Here is a 12,961-nt window from a genome sequence, read left to right on the forward strand (position 1 = left end):
TTGATACCGTCAGTTCTCTGCTTAATGCAGTCTAGCAGCATTTCCTGCTCCCTGCAAGGTGCCTTCGACTCTGCTTCCTCCAGTCATTCAGTTGTTATATAATTTTTTGCACACAGAATGTTTCGTATTTCATTACTGCTTAGTTGCAAACAGAACTTTTGGTAGATGCCAGAGAGATTTTAATGTTATTTTCCCACCCCTCCATTTTGTTTGTGAAATGAGTCTTATTTCATTCTGCAGGTTTTGCTCTCAGCTCCCCCAACTTGCTTTTTGTTTGGTTTTGGTACTATGTTAAAAAAAAAATAAATCAATTGTTCTGCACTGCCATCTCACAAAGTGTGATTGTTACATTGCTGTGATAAGTAATTAGTTCCTCGTAATGCATTTTAAATTCCTGGGTACACACTGTGATCTGATTTGTGGCAGCTTAAGTCTGCAGGACCTCCTTGGGTATTAAAGGAGTTATATGGGATTTAGATCATCAGAACTGGGATCAGAGCCCCCTCGGCCACCAAAGCACGGTGCTCAGTCCAGCGCTGCCATGGTGTTGCTCCTGGCAGCATGGCTCGCGGGTGCCAGGCAGCGTGTACCATCAGATGGTCCGTAACCAACTGTCATGTTTAGACCTTAAACTACAAAAATTTATCTGAGTGGAGTAGCAGCGCTATACCATAGTGCCATTTGTGTTTTAGAGCAGAAATTTCAGAGTTGGGGACTCCTTCTGTGTGTTGGCGTGAAGCTGTTACAATGGTGGCAGCCCAGCCTGCCCCGCCTGCCCACCTCTCGTGCTCACCTCGAGCTCTCAGACTGGCAGAAGAATCAAAAAAGAGTGAGTGATTAATTTCCTGTTGGTTCAGAGAGTGGTGTTGCCTCCTGGGAAGGTGAAAGACGGGCAGGGCAAAGCGAGCCAAGCCAAGCCAAGCCCAAGAGCAGGAGCAGGGACACCACCACGTCTCAGCTGCCACAAACATTGAATTGACCAACCTGCTCATGGAAATGCAGGTGATGTCCCCCAGATGTAAGCTGTAATGATGCTTGGGCCAACTGGAGAAGTTAGTCAGGTTGCTTACCAGAAGCGCTAATGATGCTGCTACAATGTCCGTGCACACAGCCATCACTCTGAAAAGGAAAAGCAGAATAGGTATAGGTGGGGGTTTTGAGCACATTGGTTTTCAGCTCCTTGCAGTGCACTTTTGAAACATCTGCCATATCTTTTGCCACTGCTTTTATCTTTCTCAGTAGAGCAAAGGCAATATATTAACGTAGTTCCATTTCAAAAATAGAAAATATTTTCAAAAATAAGTGAAATACAATGGCTCCTTAGTCAGTTGTGAAAGCCAGTACTGCTTTGTAACAGGCCATGCTAGCTGTTTATTTTACATAGCCAGCAGGTGAATGTAGATGATTTTCATGTGACTACAACATAAGGTGGGTCTGACTGGCTGTAGTAGAACAAGCAAAAGTCATAATGTCTACATATATATGTAAGGGCGACTATCTACTAGAGGTCTGTCTTAATCAGAGTGTACAATTTAAAAAGTCAAATCTTGGTCTGTACTTTAAACCTGTTTTGCATGAACTGTAACACTCTACTTGCTTGCAAATGTTCCTATTCACGAAGAGGCTGCATGCCATTTAAAAATCATCTCAGATCAAGAAGAAACACGTAGAAGCATATATTTCTCTAGAGTTTAAAGAAGAAAAATCCTCCCTCAAGCAAACAAAAAAGCACAGGTTACCTTAGTCACATAAAACTGTCTAAAAGAAAATATCCACCTTAAATATGATTACAGAAATCCAGTATTATGAATAGAGCAAATTCATGACAACGTAGCATAGTAATATTAAAAGGAACGCTCTGAAAGTCTCAAGATTCAGAATTTAATATATTTTATGATTGTCTCACATGGAATCATAAGCTTGCTAGGCTTGCTTAGTATTTGCATTTAATGGTAACAAAAATGAATTTCAGTTAAAATAATTCTCTGTACAAGCCATTTCATGCTTGGTCTCAGTTGGTGCTACATCACACTGAAAGTGAGGTTTTAGTAAAAGCTGTTGCCAGGAAAGCCATATTTTTCTGAAAAGGACCAATCTTCAGCTAATATGTAATTTGGCATGTAATGAAGCTAATGAAGCTACACAGATTTCCAAAAGCTGAGAAACTAGTGTAAAATATGTAACACAACAATACCACAAAGGAACAATTTTAAGTTTTATTACATACTGTTTGGCAAGGCACAGACTAGAGTAATCTTCATGACTTCACCCCTGCCTGCCTTCAGTGTTTCTCTTTTAATTTTTGTTGTTGTATATTACACCTTTAATAACCCCTCTCTTTAATTTTCATCCTCTTTTTTTTTTTTTCAAGTACCTTCTTTTGTAGACTCCTTTTGTGGTCTTTGTCTAACTGCCTTACTGTTTTCTAGCCCTTTTTTGGTGCACATGTTAGAGTTTGTGATACTGCCTTCCCATTCTGCTTACCTTATCTGTGTTTATCTTCTTCTCTAGCTGACGGTGTCTAAAAAGTTCACCGCAAAGGAATATGATTTTTAGAGCAGCAGAACTTGATCATCGTTCTCACCGCCGGGAAGCGGTCACCCGAACTCTCGTTGTCCTTGTGCGTCTGGGTGCCGCGCTCCTGATGTGCTGGCGTGCAGCAGCAGTGCAGAGGGACAGGCCAGCAGTGCATGAGTTTTCCTCTCAGCTCTGCACAGGCACGCACGTTTGCGTAGACTCATGCTGGCATGAGTGGTAATCTTCAGAAAACCAGAATAAGACTTGTGAAGCTTTGAAGTGGCCACAGAGGCCAGAACTGGTTTGAAGCTAAGGCCAGATCAGTATTACTATCGCTTGACCTCATGAACTTTGATGTTTCCTTGGAGCCTTCATTTTCTCAAAGCCCAACAGTCGCACGCAAACCCCCACGTTGCAATGTGCCAGCTGTTGTAACCTAGCCTGCTGTAAAGGTGAAGTGCTTTAGCTTCAGTCACCATGCAAGAAGTTCACAAAGCTAAAAACTACAAGTGGTCCATCTTTATGGCTTAGCTGACAAGCAGTAGCTTCCCAGTTTGGAGTCCTAATCAGCTGAGGGTTTAAAATTGTAATTTTACATCAAGTGATTTCAGCTCAGCGTGATCTCATCAGCGAATGGCACGTGCTGAACAAACAGGCAGGGAGGAGAGTGCAAGTCAAAAGTGAGTCATATCTCCTGAGAGTTCACTGTGTTGATGTGGCTAAGAAGCGAATGTAAAAACAGGGCCTTGGGGAAGGTGGGCCATTTACATTTGAGCCTAAGGCAAAACTAAAACAGGGACAGCATTCTTGGGCTATAAACTAAACCACATTTTTTGAGAAATAAAGAACCAATTATTCATCACTGTAACTTATTAGAAGTTGGTCAGGTTTGGGCCTACTTACAGAAGTAAAGCATCTGACCTCAACTGTAACAGTTTTTAGCTGTTGCGCCGTATCCTCCCTGTTTTAGCAACCATATAACTGCTCCCCATGAGACATCTGAGCGCTGGCAGTGCGGCAGACCCCAAGCTGATAGCAAACTTCTGAACCATTTCATCCTCTGGAGAAACAAGCAAATGTCTTCTTTTCGTTCAATAAACAAGAGTATGGGTGGTAAGACTTGTGTGGGAGCTCTTCCCATGATCGTGGTTGTGGTTACACCTCAGATATGGCCCTAAGGCCCCCTCAATCCCTTCTAGCCCCATTCCTGTGAGTCCTGTCAACCACCACCATCATCACTGCTGGCAGCTTATAACTCGGCAGCCTACAGGCTGCAGTCAAAGGGAAGGGCTTCTCGGTTGTGAGCTTTTTAACAGAAACCAAAATTCCATGCCTGCCCCTAGAGAGCCTACAGTTGAAACTGAGATGAAAGGATGAAGGAGAGTACCAGGCAAAAGTGAAGGAAATATTTTTTTTAACATTATAGTGATGGGAACATGGAAAGGTGTCAACATGTTAATACTATGCACAACGGGTCTGTGAAACTGCTTGCCATACGAGATCATTGAAAGCCAGAATTTAACACGGTTTGAAACAACACAGACATTTATATCAGTAACAAGACTACTTTGTTTGAGGGTAGACAATACTAGAAATGGCTAGAAAAGGAAAAAATAGGCACATAAAATGTCATATTTCAGCTTTTGAGACAATTCTGGGTGAAGGGTTATAGGATGAACTGTTTGCTATGGACAAATCCATGGCTTATTTCTGCGAGATTTCCAGTAAGTTTCTCCAATTCACCTATTACAGACTACCACGGAAGATTAAAAGATGAATTGTTGGTCTGCTCAGCATGGCAGATGCTATCTTACTGACATCTGAAGCTTCAGAGTAAAGATACCTTAGAAACACCTGTAAAAAAAACCCCTGTGCTCCTAACAGGGAGACCTTCTTTGTTTTAATTACTGCTCTGAAGCACTAAGTTATCATCATGTGCCTTGCAGAGTCTCAACACCATCTGTACCGGATACCTGTGTGCACTTGTTCTTAACAACAGCAGGAGATCCTATTCTCTTTTTTCTGCTTTCTAGAAACATTAGCCAAAGGAGATAAAATGAAACTCTGGCTATTATGTGTTTCATTTCCCAGTTTTAAACTCTCTGTTTTGTGTTTGAAGACAAAATGTTACATGTCTTCATATGCCTTCTATACAAGGCACCCTGATTATTAATGAAGGTCAACATTCATATTCTGTCTTTGTTCGACTGAAGGGATCAAACTCTCAGTATAGAGTGGATTCTCTGAGTTCCTTAAGTCAATGTTCTGGGAAAGCAGGTTTTGAACAGTTGACCTGGCTTCTGTTAAATGATTTTTGGCATACGTTTTTACAATTTCTGTCTTTTGTTATACAAATGCAGTACACCCTCTGGTGCTCTTTGGACTTTAATAGTGCTGTCCTTTGAAACAGAAGGCTCTTTTAGCAGGTGAGAAATAGTCACTTTGCAAAGCCCAGTAGAAGCTCACAGTCTTTCTAAACATTTCCTCAAAGATACTGGCTGTGCCCTCCCTTGGTTAAGCTACTCAGAAGTGGCTGGAAAACTTAAAAACTGGTACATGTTAAAACTGTTGGGTTAGTAATCCAGGCATGAGCCTACTTGATGCTCCAGAGGCACCTTTAATATGAGCAACATTGGAACAGGCTCTCCCATGCTCAGTGGTAGAATGGGGATGGTGTCACCATGTTTCAAGAGAAAAGGGCCATCTAAGCTGTGAGCTGTAAGAGTTTGTGGCTTTGCTGTGACTGAAGCGGCATGGTTTCCACGTCATTCTGCTTGGCGTGGGTGGCTTTCCATGCAGCATGCTGGTGATGCAGTTCCCATTTTCACGGGGCCAACTCCTGGAAGCTGGTGTACCGAACCAGTGGTGGTTTCAGTGGTGCCCAGTGACAGGACAAGGGGCAATGGGCACAAACTGAGGCACAGGAAGTTCCGTCTGAACATGAGGAGGAACTTCTTCCCTCTGAGGGTGACGGAGCACTGGAACAGGCTGCCCAGGGAGGTTGTGGAGTCTCCTTCTCTGGAGATATTCAAGACCCGCCTGGACAAGGTCCTGTGCAGCCTGCTGTAGGTGACCCTGCTTCGGCGGGGGGGTTGGACTAGATGACCCACAGAGGTCCCTTCCAACCCCTACTATTCTGTGATTCTGTGATTCTGTGATTCTGTGAACACAGGCTGCCCTTCATCTCCCAGGTCAGAAATCTCTCTATGAAATGTGGAAAAAAACCAGCAGTGTAAGTCTGATAGCCACCCAGTGCATTTACATGGAAACTTAATAACGATATTGGTTTGAGAGCAACACTTGGACCGGATACCTGACATTCAATAAACTTTGGGATAATTTATGCCCAAAGCTAGACTAAGTTTTTAAAGACTATCTGCTATTTTACTGTTTAATGCTGACTCATGTAAGTAAATGCATTATAGAAGTAGGGTATATCTGTAATTACCTACTGGTGTAGTGGCTTCTTTGCTGGTCTCCATATAATGAACTTCAGACTTTACTTGCTCATAGTTTAAGTTTCTCTGTCCCTGGTTCACTACAGACCCCAGCCTCTGCAGGCTGACGATGAGGGAGCCTCCATTTCCCACTCCTTCTCTGTTTTCAACTGCACCGTGCCTTTTTATGAGAATAATTATGATTCTTTCTGTCAGCATTTTGGTTCTTCAATTTGCATGACAAGAGAGTGCCATTGTCAGCCCGCAGACGAGTATCTCGGGCGTGCTGTCTCTGCCATGGGTCTGGCTTATCAGTGCTGCAGTCGACACTCCTGCCTTTCCACCTTGAGCTTATGCTTTTAGCATTGGAGGTTTCTGGTCAGATCCCACATGTACTGTGTAGCTGGATGCCCCGTATGCCCTGCCTAAGGATTAAGAGGGCACAGTATTTAGCAGATTAGATCATAACATACAGAAACACCCTTCTGCTGCAGTCACCTCTTACCTGGAACTCATAGCGAGTACAGCAAGGGAGGAGGTGGGAGAGGAAATATTTAGTTGTCTGTTTTTTTCACTGCCTGTCTGATTCTAGAGAAAAAACTCTCTCAACATCAGAAGCTGGTGGTGCTCAGGCACTTGGGAGGAGAAAAGCAGAGCAGATGCAATGAGTCAAACATTTATCTGCTGTAGGGCAGGGTTAGTGCCAAGAGCTCTCTCTGGCTCTTTTTCTGACAATTGTGCATGATCATCCCCTAAAAGATGGCAACAGCTGCTGGCCCTGGCTCCTGACATCTGGCTGCAGGATCCACACAGCTGTATCCTGCGGACGTGCTGTAGAAAACACGAGGCGCAGGTAATAGATTTTGCAAAACCAGCTTGCAAGTCCCCGAGGCTGAATTGAACTGTTGTAAATCTCACCCTCAGATGTGGATCTTGTCATTGAAACACTCACTGCCTCACTGTACAGCCATGTAGGAGCTGCCATAGGAATTGCCGCTACCAATTTATTTAACATTTACCAAAGGGTTCAGGTTTTTTCCTGCTGAAAACAGAACTATTTTTAATCGTCACCCCTCTCTTTCAAATTGCAGGTAGTGATTAATTATTCAATTGTGAAAGGACTGAAGTACAATCAAGCAACACCTACCTTTCATCAATGGCGCGATGCACGGCAAGTCTATGGCTTGAATTTTGCAAGCAAAGAAGAGGCTACCACGTTCTCCAATGCAATGCTGTTTGCTCTGAATATCATGAACTCACAAGATGGAGGTAAATTAGCAGCTACTATGCTCTGCATTAATCTGTGACTCTTAAAATGCTGTTATCAATCACCTGGTTAAATTGTGTTGCATAGTGTGCCATTATAAAGCACGTTCTAACAAAAAAAAGTTGGTCTCTGGTAGGCAGCCATTAGATCAGCATTTGCAGTGGTATGAATTGTGCATGTTTTCAGGTTTTATTTGCCTTCCCTCTCATGTTTCATGGTGCCTTAACTCATGACAGGCAATCAGTGGTTATTTGGGAATGCCTCGGCAGACAGAGTGCCCCACTGCTTTATGTGGATCTGTGTATGTCTTGTGTTACATGTAAGATGGCAGAATACAGCTTTAAACAAACAGAAGATAGAGTAAAATTAGCAACATTTTATAAGGTAGAACTCAGAGCTAGTATTCCAGTGTGTTGGGTGTCAGCTACAGCCACTGGCTCTTGTGGGCCAGCTTTCAGAAAGAGGAGTGTGTGGCATCTCGATTATTCCATAAGGTAAACTGCAAAGGCTCATACTCTGGACGTTGACTGATGTTGTTCCCAAGTACTATATTGACCGCAGTTGAAGTTGGTGGTGAAGTTTACTGTTCTGTGAAATTGTCATTGCACTAGCTTGACAAAGGCCCAAAATAAAGTCCTGGTTTCTCAATGGAAACCAGTTTCTGGTCTGTGGTATCTGAATGAAGTACTGTCCTCAGTTACACACCTATGACTTCTCTGGGCTGGGAACAGAATGCAGTCCTTATGTGGTGTCTTTTTTCCTGCAAAATACAGACCACAGCCCTGTTTTCCTTTTGAAAACACAGTGAGTCAAGGTTTACATCACTTGCTGCTGTCCAGATTTCACTGCACTGCTCACTGGCAATGGATAGCAGCTCTCGAGAGAGGTTGTCGACTGACCGCCTCCAATGTGCAAATGTGTCTTACTAAAAGGTGTATTATAAAAGTTCATATTTTTTTCTTCTGCTATTTCCATTCATCCTATTAAGCCCTTAAGTTTTGGGGGGGTTTTCCCCTCCATTTCTTCCCATCAAAGGGAGTGGTTTTTTTGCAGGATTTTGAGGTTGTTCCAGGGAGGTGCCTTGTGGAAACAGGCGTCTCGAGATGAAAGTTTATTGCTCTAAGGCTAAAATGAAAGAAAGTATCTTAAAGTGGATACTTTCATTATGTGAGCTACTCCTAGCAAAGAACAAGAAGTATTTTTAAGAAAGTAGTTTTGAGTACTTGAAAAGCCTATTAGATTTCTGAGAAGTTTATGAATATACAGCAAATAAAAATTTGCATTTTGGGGGTGTACTTTTATTCTTTGCTTAGCACACCAAAGTCTGTTAGAAGCTTTACAGACATAAGATCCAGCCCATGATAAACATGGGCTCACATTTAAAATTTGTAAATGTCGCGTAGATAGACATTAATTTGGTCACAGATGAAAAAATTTCCTACTTTCTTTTCTAGAAAAAAAAATGGTCTGGTAAACGTTCAATCTTCAACAACCCCTTTTCTCTCATACATAAAGCGTTAGAAGTTTCAGAGATTGCCAGTTATCCCATTCCTTACAGCTGAGCTTGTCAAAAACTGATTTAAAGGGAATTTCAACATCTGTGTTTTTTTAAAAAAAATGATTCTATGAGACAGATTCCCAAAATACTCATTTTAATCAAAATTTATTTTTTAAACAAAATTTATTTCCATAAATATTTCTCTTTAAAATTATATTAGCTACAAATTAATACTAGATTATATTGAGGACTTCTGTGTCATCAGAAGTGTCCCAGTTGTTGCAATGATCTCAGTATGCGAGCTGACAGCAAAAGTACATAATGGATATAAAGCATAAAATGTTTTTTCAGATCTGCTCTTCTAGGCTCATATAGCACGTAAGTGTTTGTGGGTATGAATTAATGCAAACAGAAGCTCACACAAACACACATATCCATACATCTTTTCAGACACAGCCACTGCCTGCATACTCCGTCCATTCTGCTGCCTGCGTGCTGCATTAGGATTTCCTTTTTCATACGGAAAAATCATTAGGAAAAAAGTGCATTTATTATATCTATGTATCCATGTATTAAAGTTGCTCATGTGCTGATGCAGTTGGATGACAGCTGTAAGGAGTGCATTTATATGCACAGAACTGCTCACACACTAATAAAATCCTCAACCAAAACCAGAGAGTAGAACAGAGGTTCCCTCTGGCACATCATTAGTACAGAATACCCTATCTGTCTGCTAGCTGTACAGTTTGGGATATGCTACGTGCCCTATTGGGATGTGCTATTTCTAATGTTTACTTGTTTCATATATTCCCTGCTGAGACGTTACAGTGTTTAGGTACTGCTAATCTTCCCGTAGTTTGATACAAATTCTAGCTTCCATGACTACATCTCCCTTTGTTCTGCCGCCCACTTGCATAGACTAAAATTAATCATGGTAGACTACAGCAGAAAATCTGAGACTGCATCATATCTTCAGCAGATGTGGAGTCAGAGTACTGCAACCTTTGGCAAAATAACCAGTCTTAGTCGCAAAGCAATGGTGTGGGTTTCTGAATGGCACATTAAGCTGAATTAGTTTAAAAAAATGGTAGCAGTCCATGTTTTGGGGAGTTGGAAATAATTTTTAGGCAGCGCTGACTTTCAAATGAATGAGTCATTTCAAATGAATACACAGTTATGAACTAGCATTTAGAATTACTGTACTGTCCCACTTCTTCATGAAAGAGACTACAATACCTGAGCTCATTCACCGCAGGCACTCATCTCCCTGTGCTGACTACATGAGGCACTGCTGAAAACTAAACCGAGTGCTTCATTAAATGCCTAAGGTTAAGTGGGCTGGACCAGATCCTACATCCAGCCTGTGTTAACCTGGATTGCCTGTCATGATCATCCCTGGGGAGGGATTCTTCCCAGGCGTCAGATGTCCCAAAGTTTGGGAAAGTTGGGAGAAAAGCCATAGTCTAAACTTGCTGTGAAGTCCCATTTCGGCAGTGGACAAACTCGTACTCCTACCCGCGGGGAGGGCTGGCCGTCTGCCGCGTGGCCGTACTCAGCTCAGTCTGGTGCTCTGTAAGGATGCTAGTGATCATGTGAGGAGTAATCTGAAGTGAGATAAAAGAAGAGTGAAAAGAAACTAATAATACAAACGTGTACCATCCTTCCTTTAGAGGATGACAGTTGCCTCACTGAATCACAATCGTTTACCTGCCAGCTTGTTTATATGCCTAATTACTTTGATTTCCTTATAAGTCTCTTTAATCCATTCTCCTTTACAATAAAAACTGCAGTTAGTCTTGAGCCAGCCTGTAGAATGAGAGCAAATGATAACATTGACTTGCTCATTACCAATCTCTTGCTTACAGTTCTTTAATGGTGTCATTTAGTAAGGCCATTAGTATGACGAATGACTTCCCATTAAATTGTTTTTCTTTCATGGGTGTCCACTTTGTGAAGCCAGACCTTTTGCTGGTATAATTTACTTGACATAAGGAGTGTCACCAGCTTACCTTGTCACCTGCAGGCAGGTTTCACTGGGGACAGAGCATCATCCCTTCTTGCCCAGGGATACTGCAGGAAAAGCATTTTGCACGGATCCTGCCCGCAGGCTGTTGGCTGCTTGGTAAACAGGCAAGGTTCATGTTCCTCAGGGCTTACATCCTTTTAGATTTAACAAATGCAATGACTGGTTTCAGCACAGCACGGTTATTGGTGCAGGATGCAAGGTGAGGATATCAGTAAGCTAAAATGGGTGAGTTCTTCCCTGGCATAATTTTGCAGGAAAGCCGGTGGTGCCCGTAATGAAGGTAACCCTTTCTGCAAGGCTTAACAGAGCCTGTACACTGAGCGCTTCTCCCAGTGAGTGGTTACACTTCCCTGAGAGAGGGAATGAGGCTGTTTTCTCTCCTTTCTTTCTCCCCAAATCGTTGGAGACAAGGCAAAGCAACAGCTTCTTTTCTTTCATTCTTTATTTGCTCACTTGAGATGCTGTCCTGGCTTCTCTGCTGCTCCCTGACAGCACCTGCACGTCTGCGTGCTGCAGAAGGCAGCAGCGGCTCAGCTTTGTGGCTTGGTGTGACCAGCTCTGAGGGCATCTTGGGCTTCCAGGGCTTAAAGACTTGGTGCCTCTTGGAGAAGTATTGAAAGTCTGATCTATGCAATGTGCTGGTAAATGCTGCCTATGACATAGTGAATACAACACATTATGGACTTTTGCTTTTCTTTTGATGTCTTTGCTCTGGGGACTTGGATAGTTATTGCAAGAAAATCGTCTTTCTGAATGTAAACACCACGTGCTGGAAAGCCTTATGCAGAGGGCTGTGTTGCAGAGTTCATCATGGTTAAAGAGGTCAGCTGCCTTGTCTGACTAAGAAGGGAGAAGTTGGAGGAAAGCATGAAATAGTAGGGGAGCGGTTTGAAGAAAATGGATATTTTTTTTTTCTTGTGTGTACGAAAGCCATTTTCATGTTCTGAGTAGAAAAGTGGCTTATGGACCACACAATGCAGACACGTGGGTCACAGAGGGTGCAGAGGCCAGCCCTGTGCCTTCCGACACGGAGCTTCACAGACCCAGCTTTAGCTCTGCAAGGAGGACATTTCGGCAGTCGGAAGGATTGCCCCTCACCCCTCTTCTTCTGACTACCAGATCTGCTGGCTTTTCTCTTCCACCACTGTGGATTATTTGACATGTATTTCTCCAACCCTCTTCCCCATAAATTGGATTTGATGAAGTTCTTCAGAGTTTGAGATCTTTTTCCATTCCTTCCGTCATTCTGCTCTTATCCTTGTCCAGAAATGACTGCATTTGTGTATTGCTGGGAGGAAGTTCCTTGTAAAACACTTTGAGCCCTCCAAAATATGGGGAGAAATAGAAGAATAAAGCATTGATTCATCCAACAGCAGATAAACTGGCAGCATATAGCATACATTCTCTCTCCTAGTTAGATGCTGTAAGTATTTGCAAGGTTTCTGTCGGTGCAGGATGTGTGTAAAGATTATGGTGCACTGGATTTCAGATGAAAGTCTATACAATTTCTTTTTTTAATAAAAATTTGTAATGTTATATTCAGTTCATTTTTTCAGTGGAATTTTTCCAACTAGTCCCGCGTCTCTTGGTATTTCAGTGGCATTAAAGTGCAACTTCTGGGAAAGTTCAGTCATCTGCATTCATCTTCTACAATGCGGTGACTATTTCATTTGATAATATTGCCCCAAGACTTCCCAGCACCACAGAGGACACAGTGTGGGAAGACAAAAGACTGCATCTTCGTTACCGTACTGCATAATACATAAAATAACTCATTAATAATGGAGGGGACCCACCACAGAACACAATGCCTACTTGCAGCCAGCTGGTTCCAAAACCACGCTGGTGTAAAGAGATCCGTGCCCCACGCGAGGCACCTCGCATGCTGCGTTGCGGACTCATTTCCCACGCTATCAGGTGTGTTGGTGCAGGTTATAAACCCCTAAGATGGTATATTCTGTGCACGTTGTACTTTTAAGTGAGCCAGTAACATTTAAAGACTTGTGTAACCTCATTTGAGGCATTGCAGGGCTGTAAGCATGCTGTTTTGCTGCAGGTCTTTTAACCAAATCATCCCAGAAGTTGTTCCTATTTATAATGTAGGCATAGAGAACTTGTAAATAGCACACTTTGAAACTTACTAGTGTAAATATGATCCATGTGATCAGACACCTAGTGCTAGCCAAAACAGAAACCTACAGGCAATGGTTAATTTG

At 42.5% G+C, this 12,961-nt stretch overlaps 1 protein-coding gene across 7 annotated transcripts in view; it reads left to right on the top strand.

Moving 5' to 3' along the window:
- Positions 1-12,961, top strand: part of EVL (Enah/Vasp-like) — a 161,748-nt gene that overhangs the window by 83,376 nt on the left and 65,411 nt on the right. For all 7 annotated transcript variants that reach the window (XM_075426522.1, XM_075426523.1, XM_075426525.1 and 4 more), the window contains exon 3: positions 7,046-7,223. In XM_075426522.1, coding sequence (XP_075282637.1) covers positions 7,046-7,223 — 178 coding nt within the window. The remainder of the gene's footprint in view (positions 1-7,045; positions 7,224-12,961) is intronic.

The sequence above is a fragment of the Opisthocomus hoazin genome, chromosome 7 (genome assembly GCF_030867145.1).
Source record: "Opisthocomus hoazin isolate bOpiHoa1 chromosome 7, bOpiHoa1.hap1, whole genome shotgun sequence".
NCBI classification, from domain to species: Eukaryota; Metazoa; Chordata; class Aves; order Opisthocomiformes; family Opisthocomidae; genus Opisthocomus; species Opisthocomus hoazin.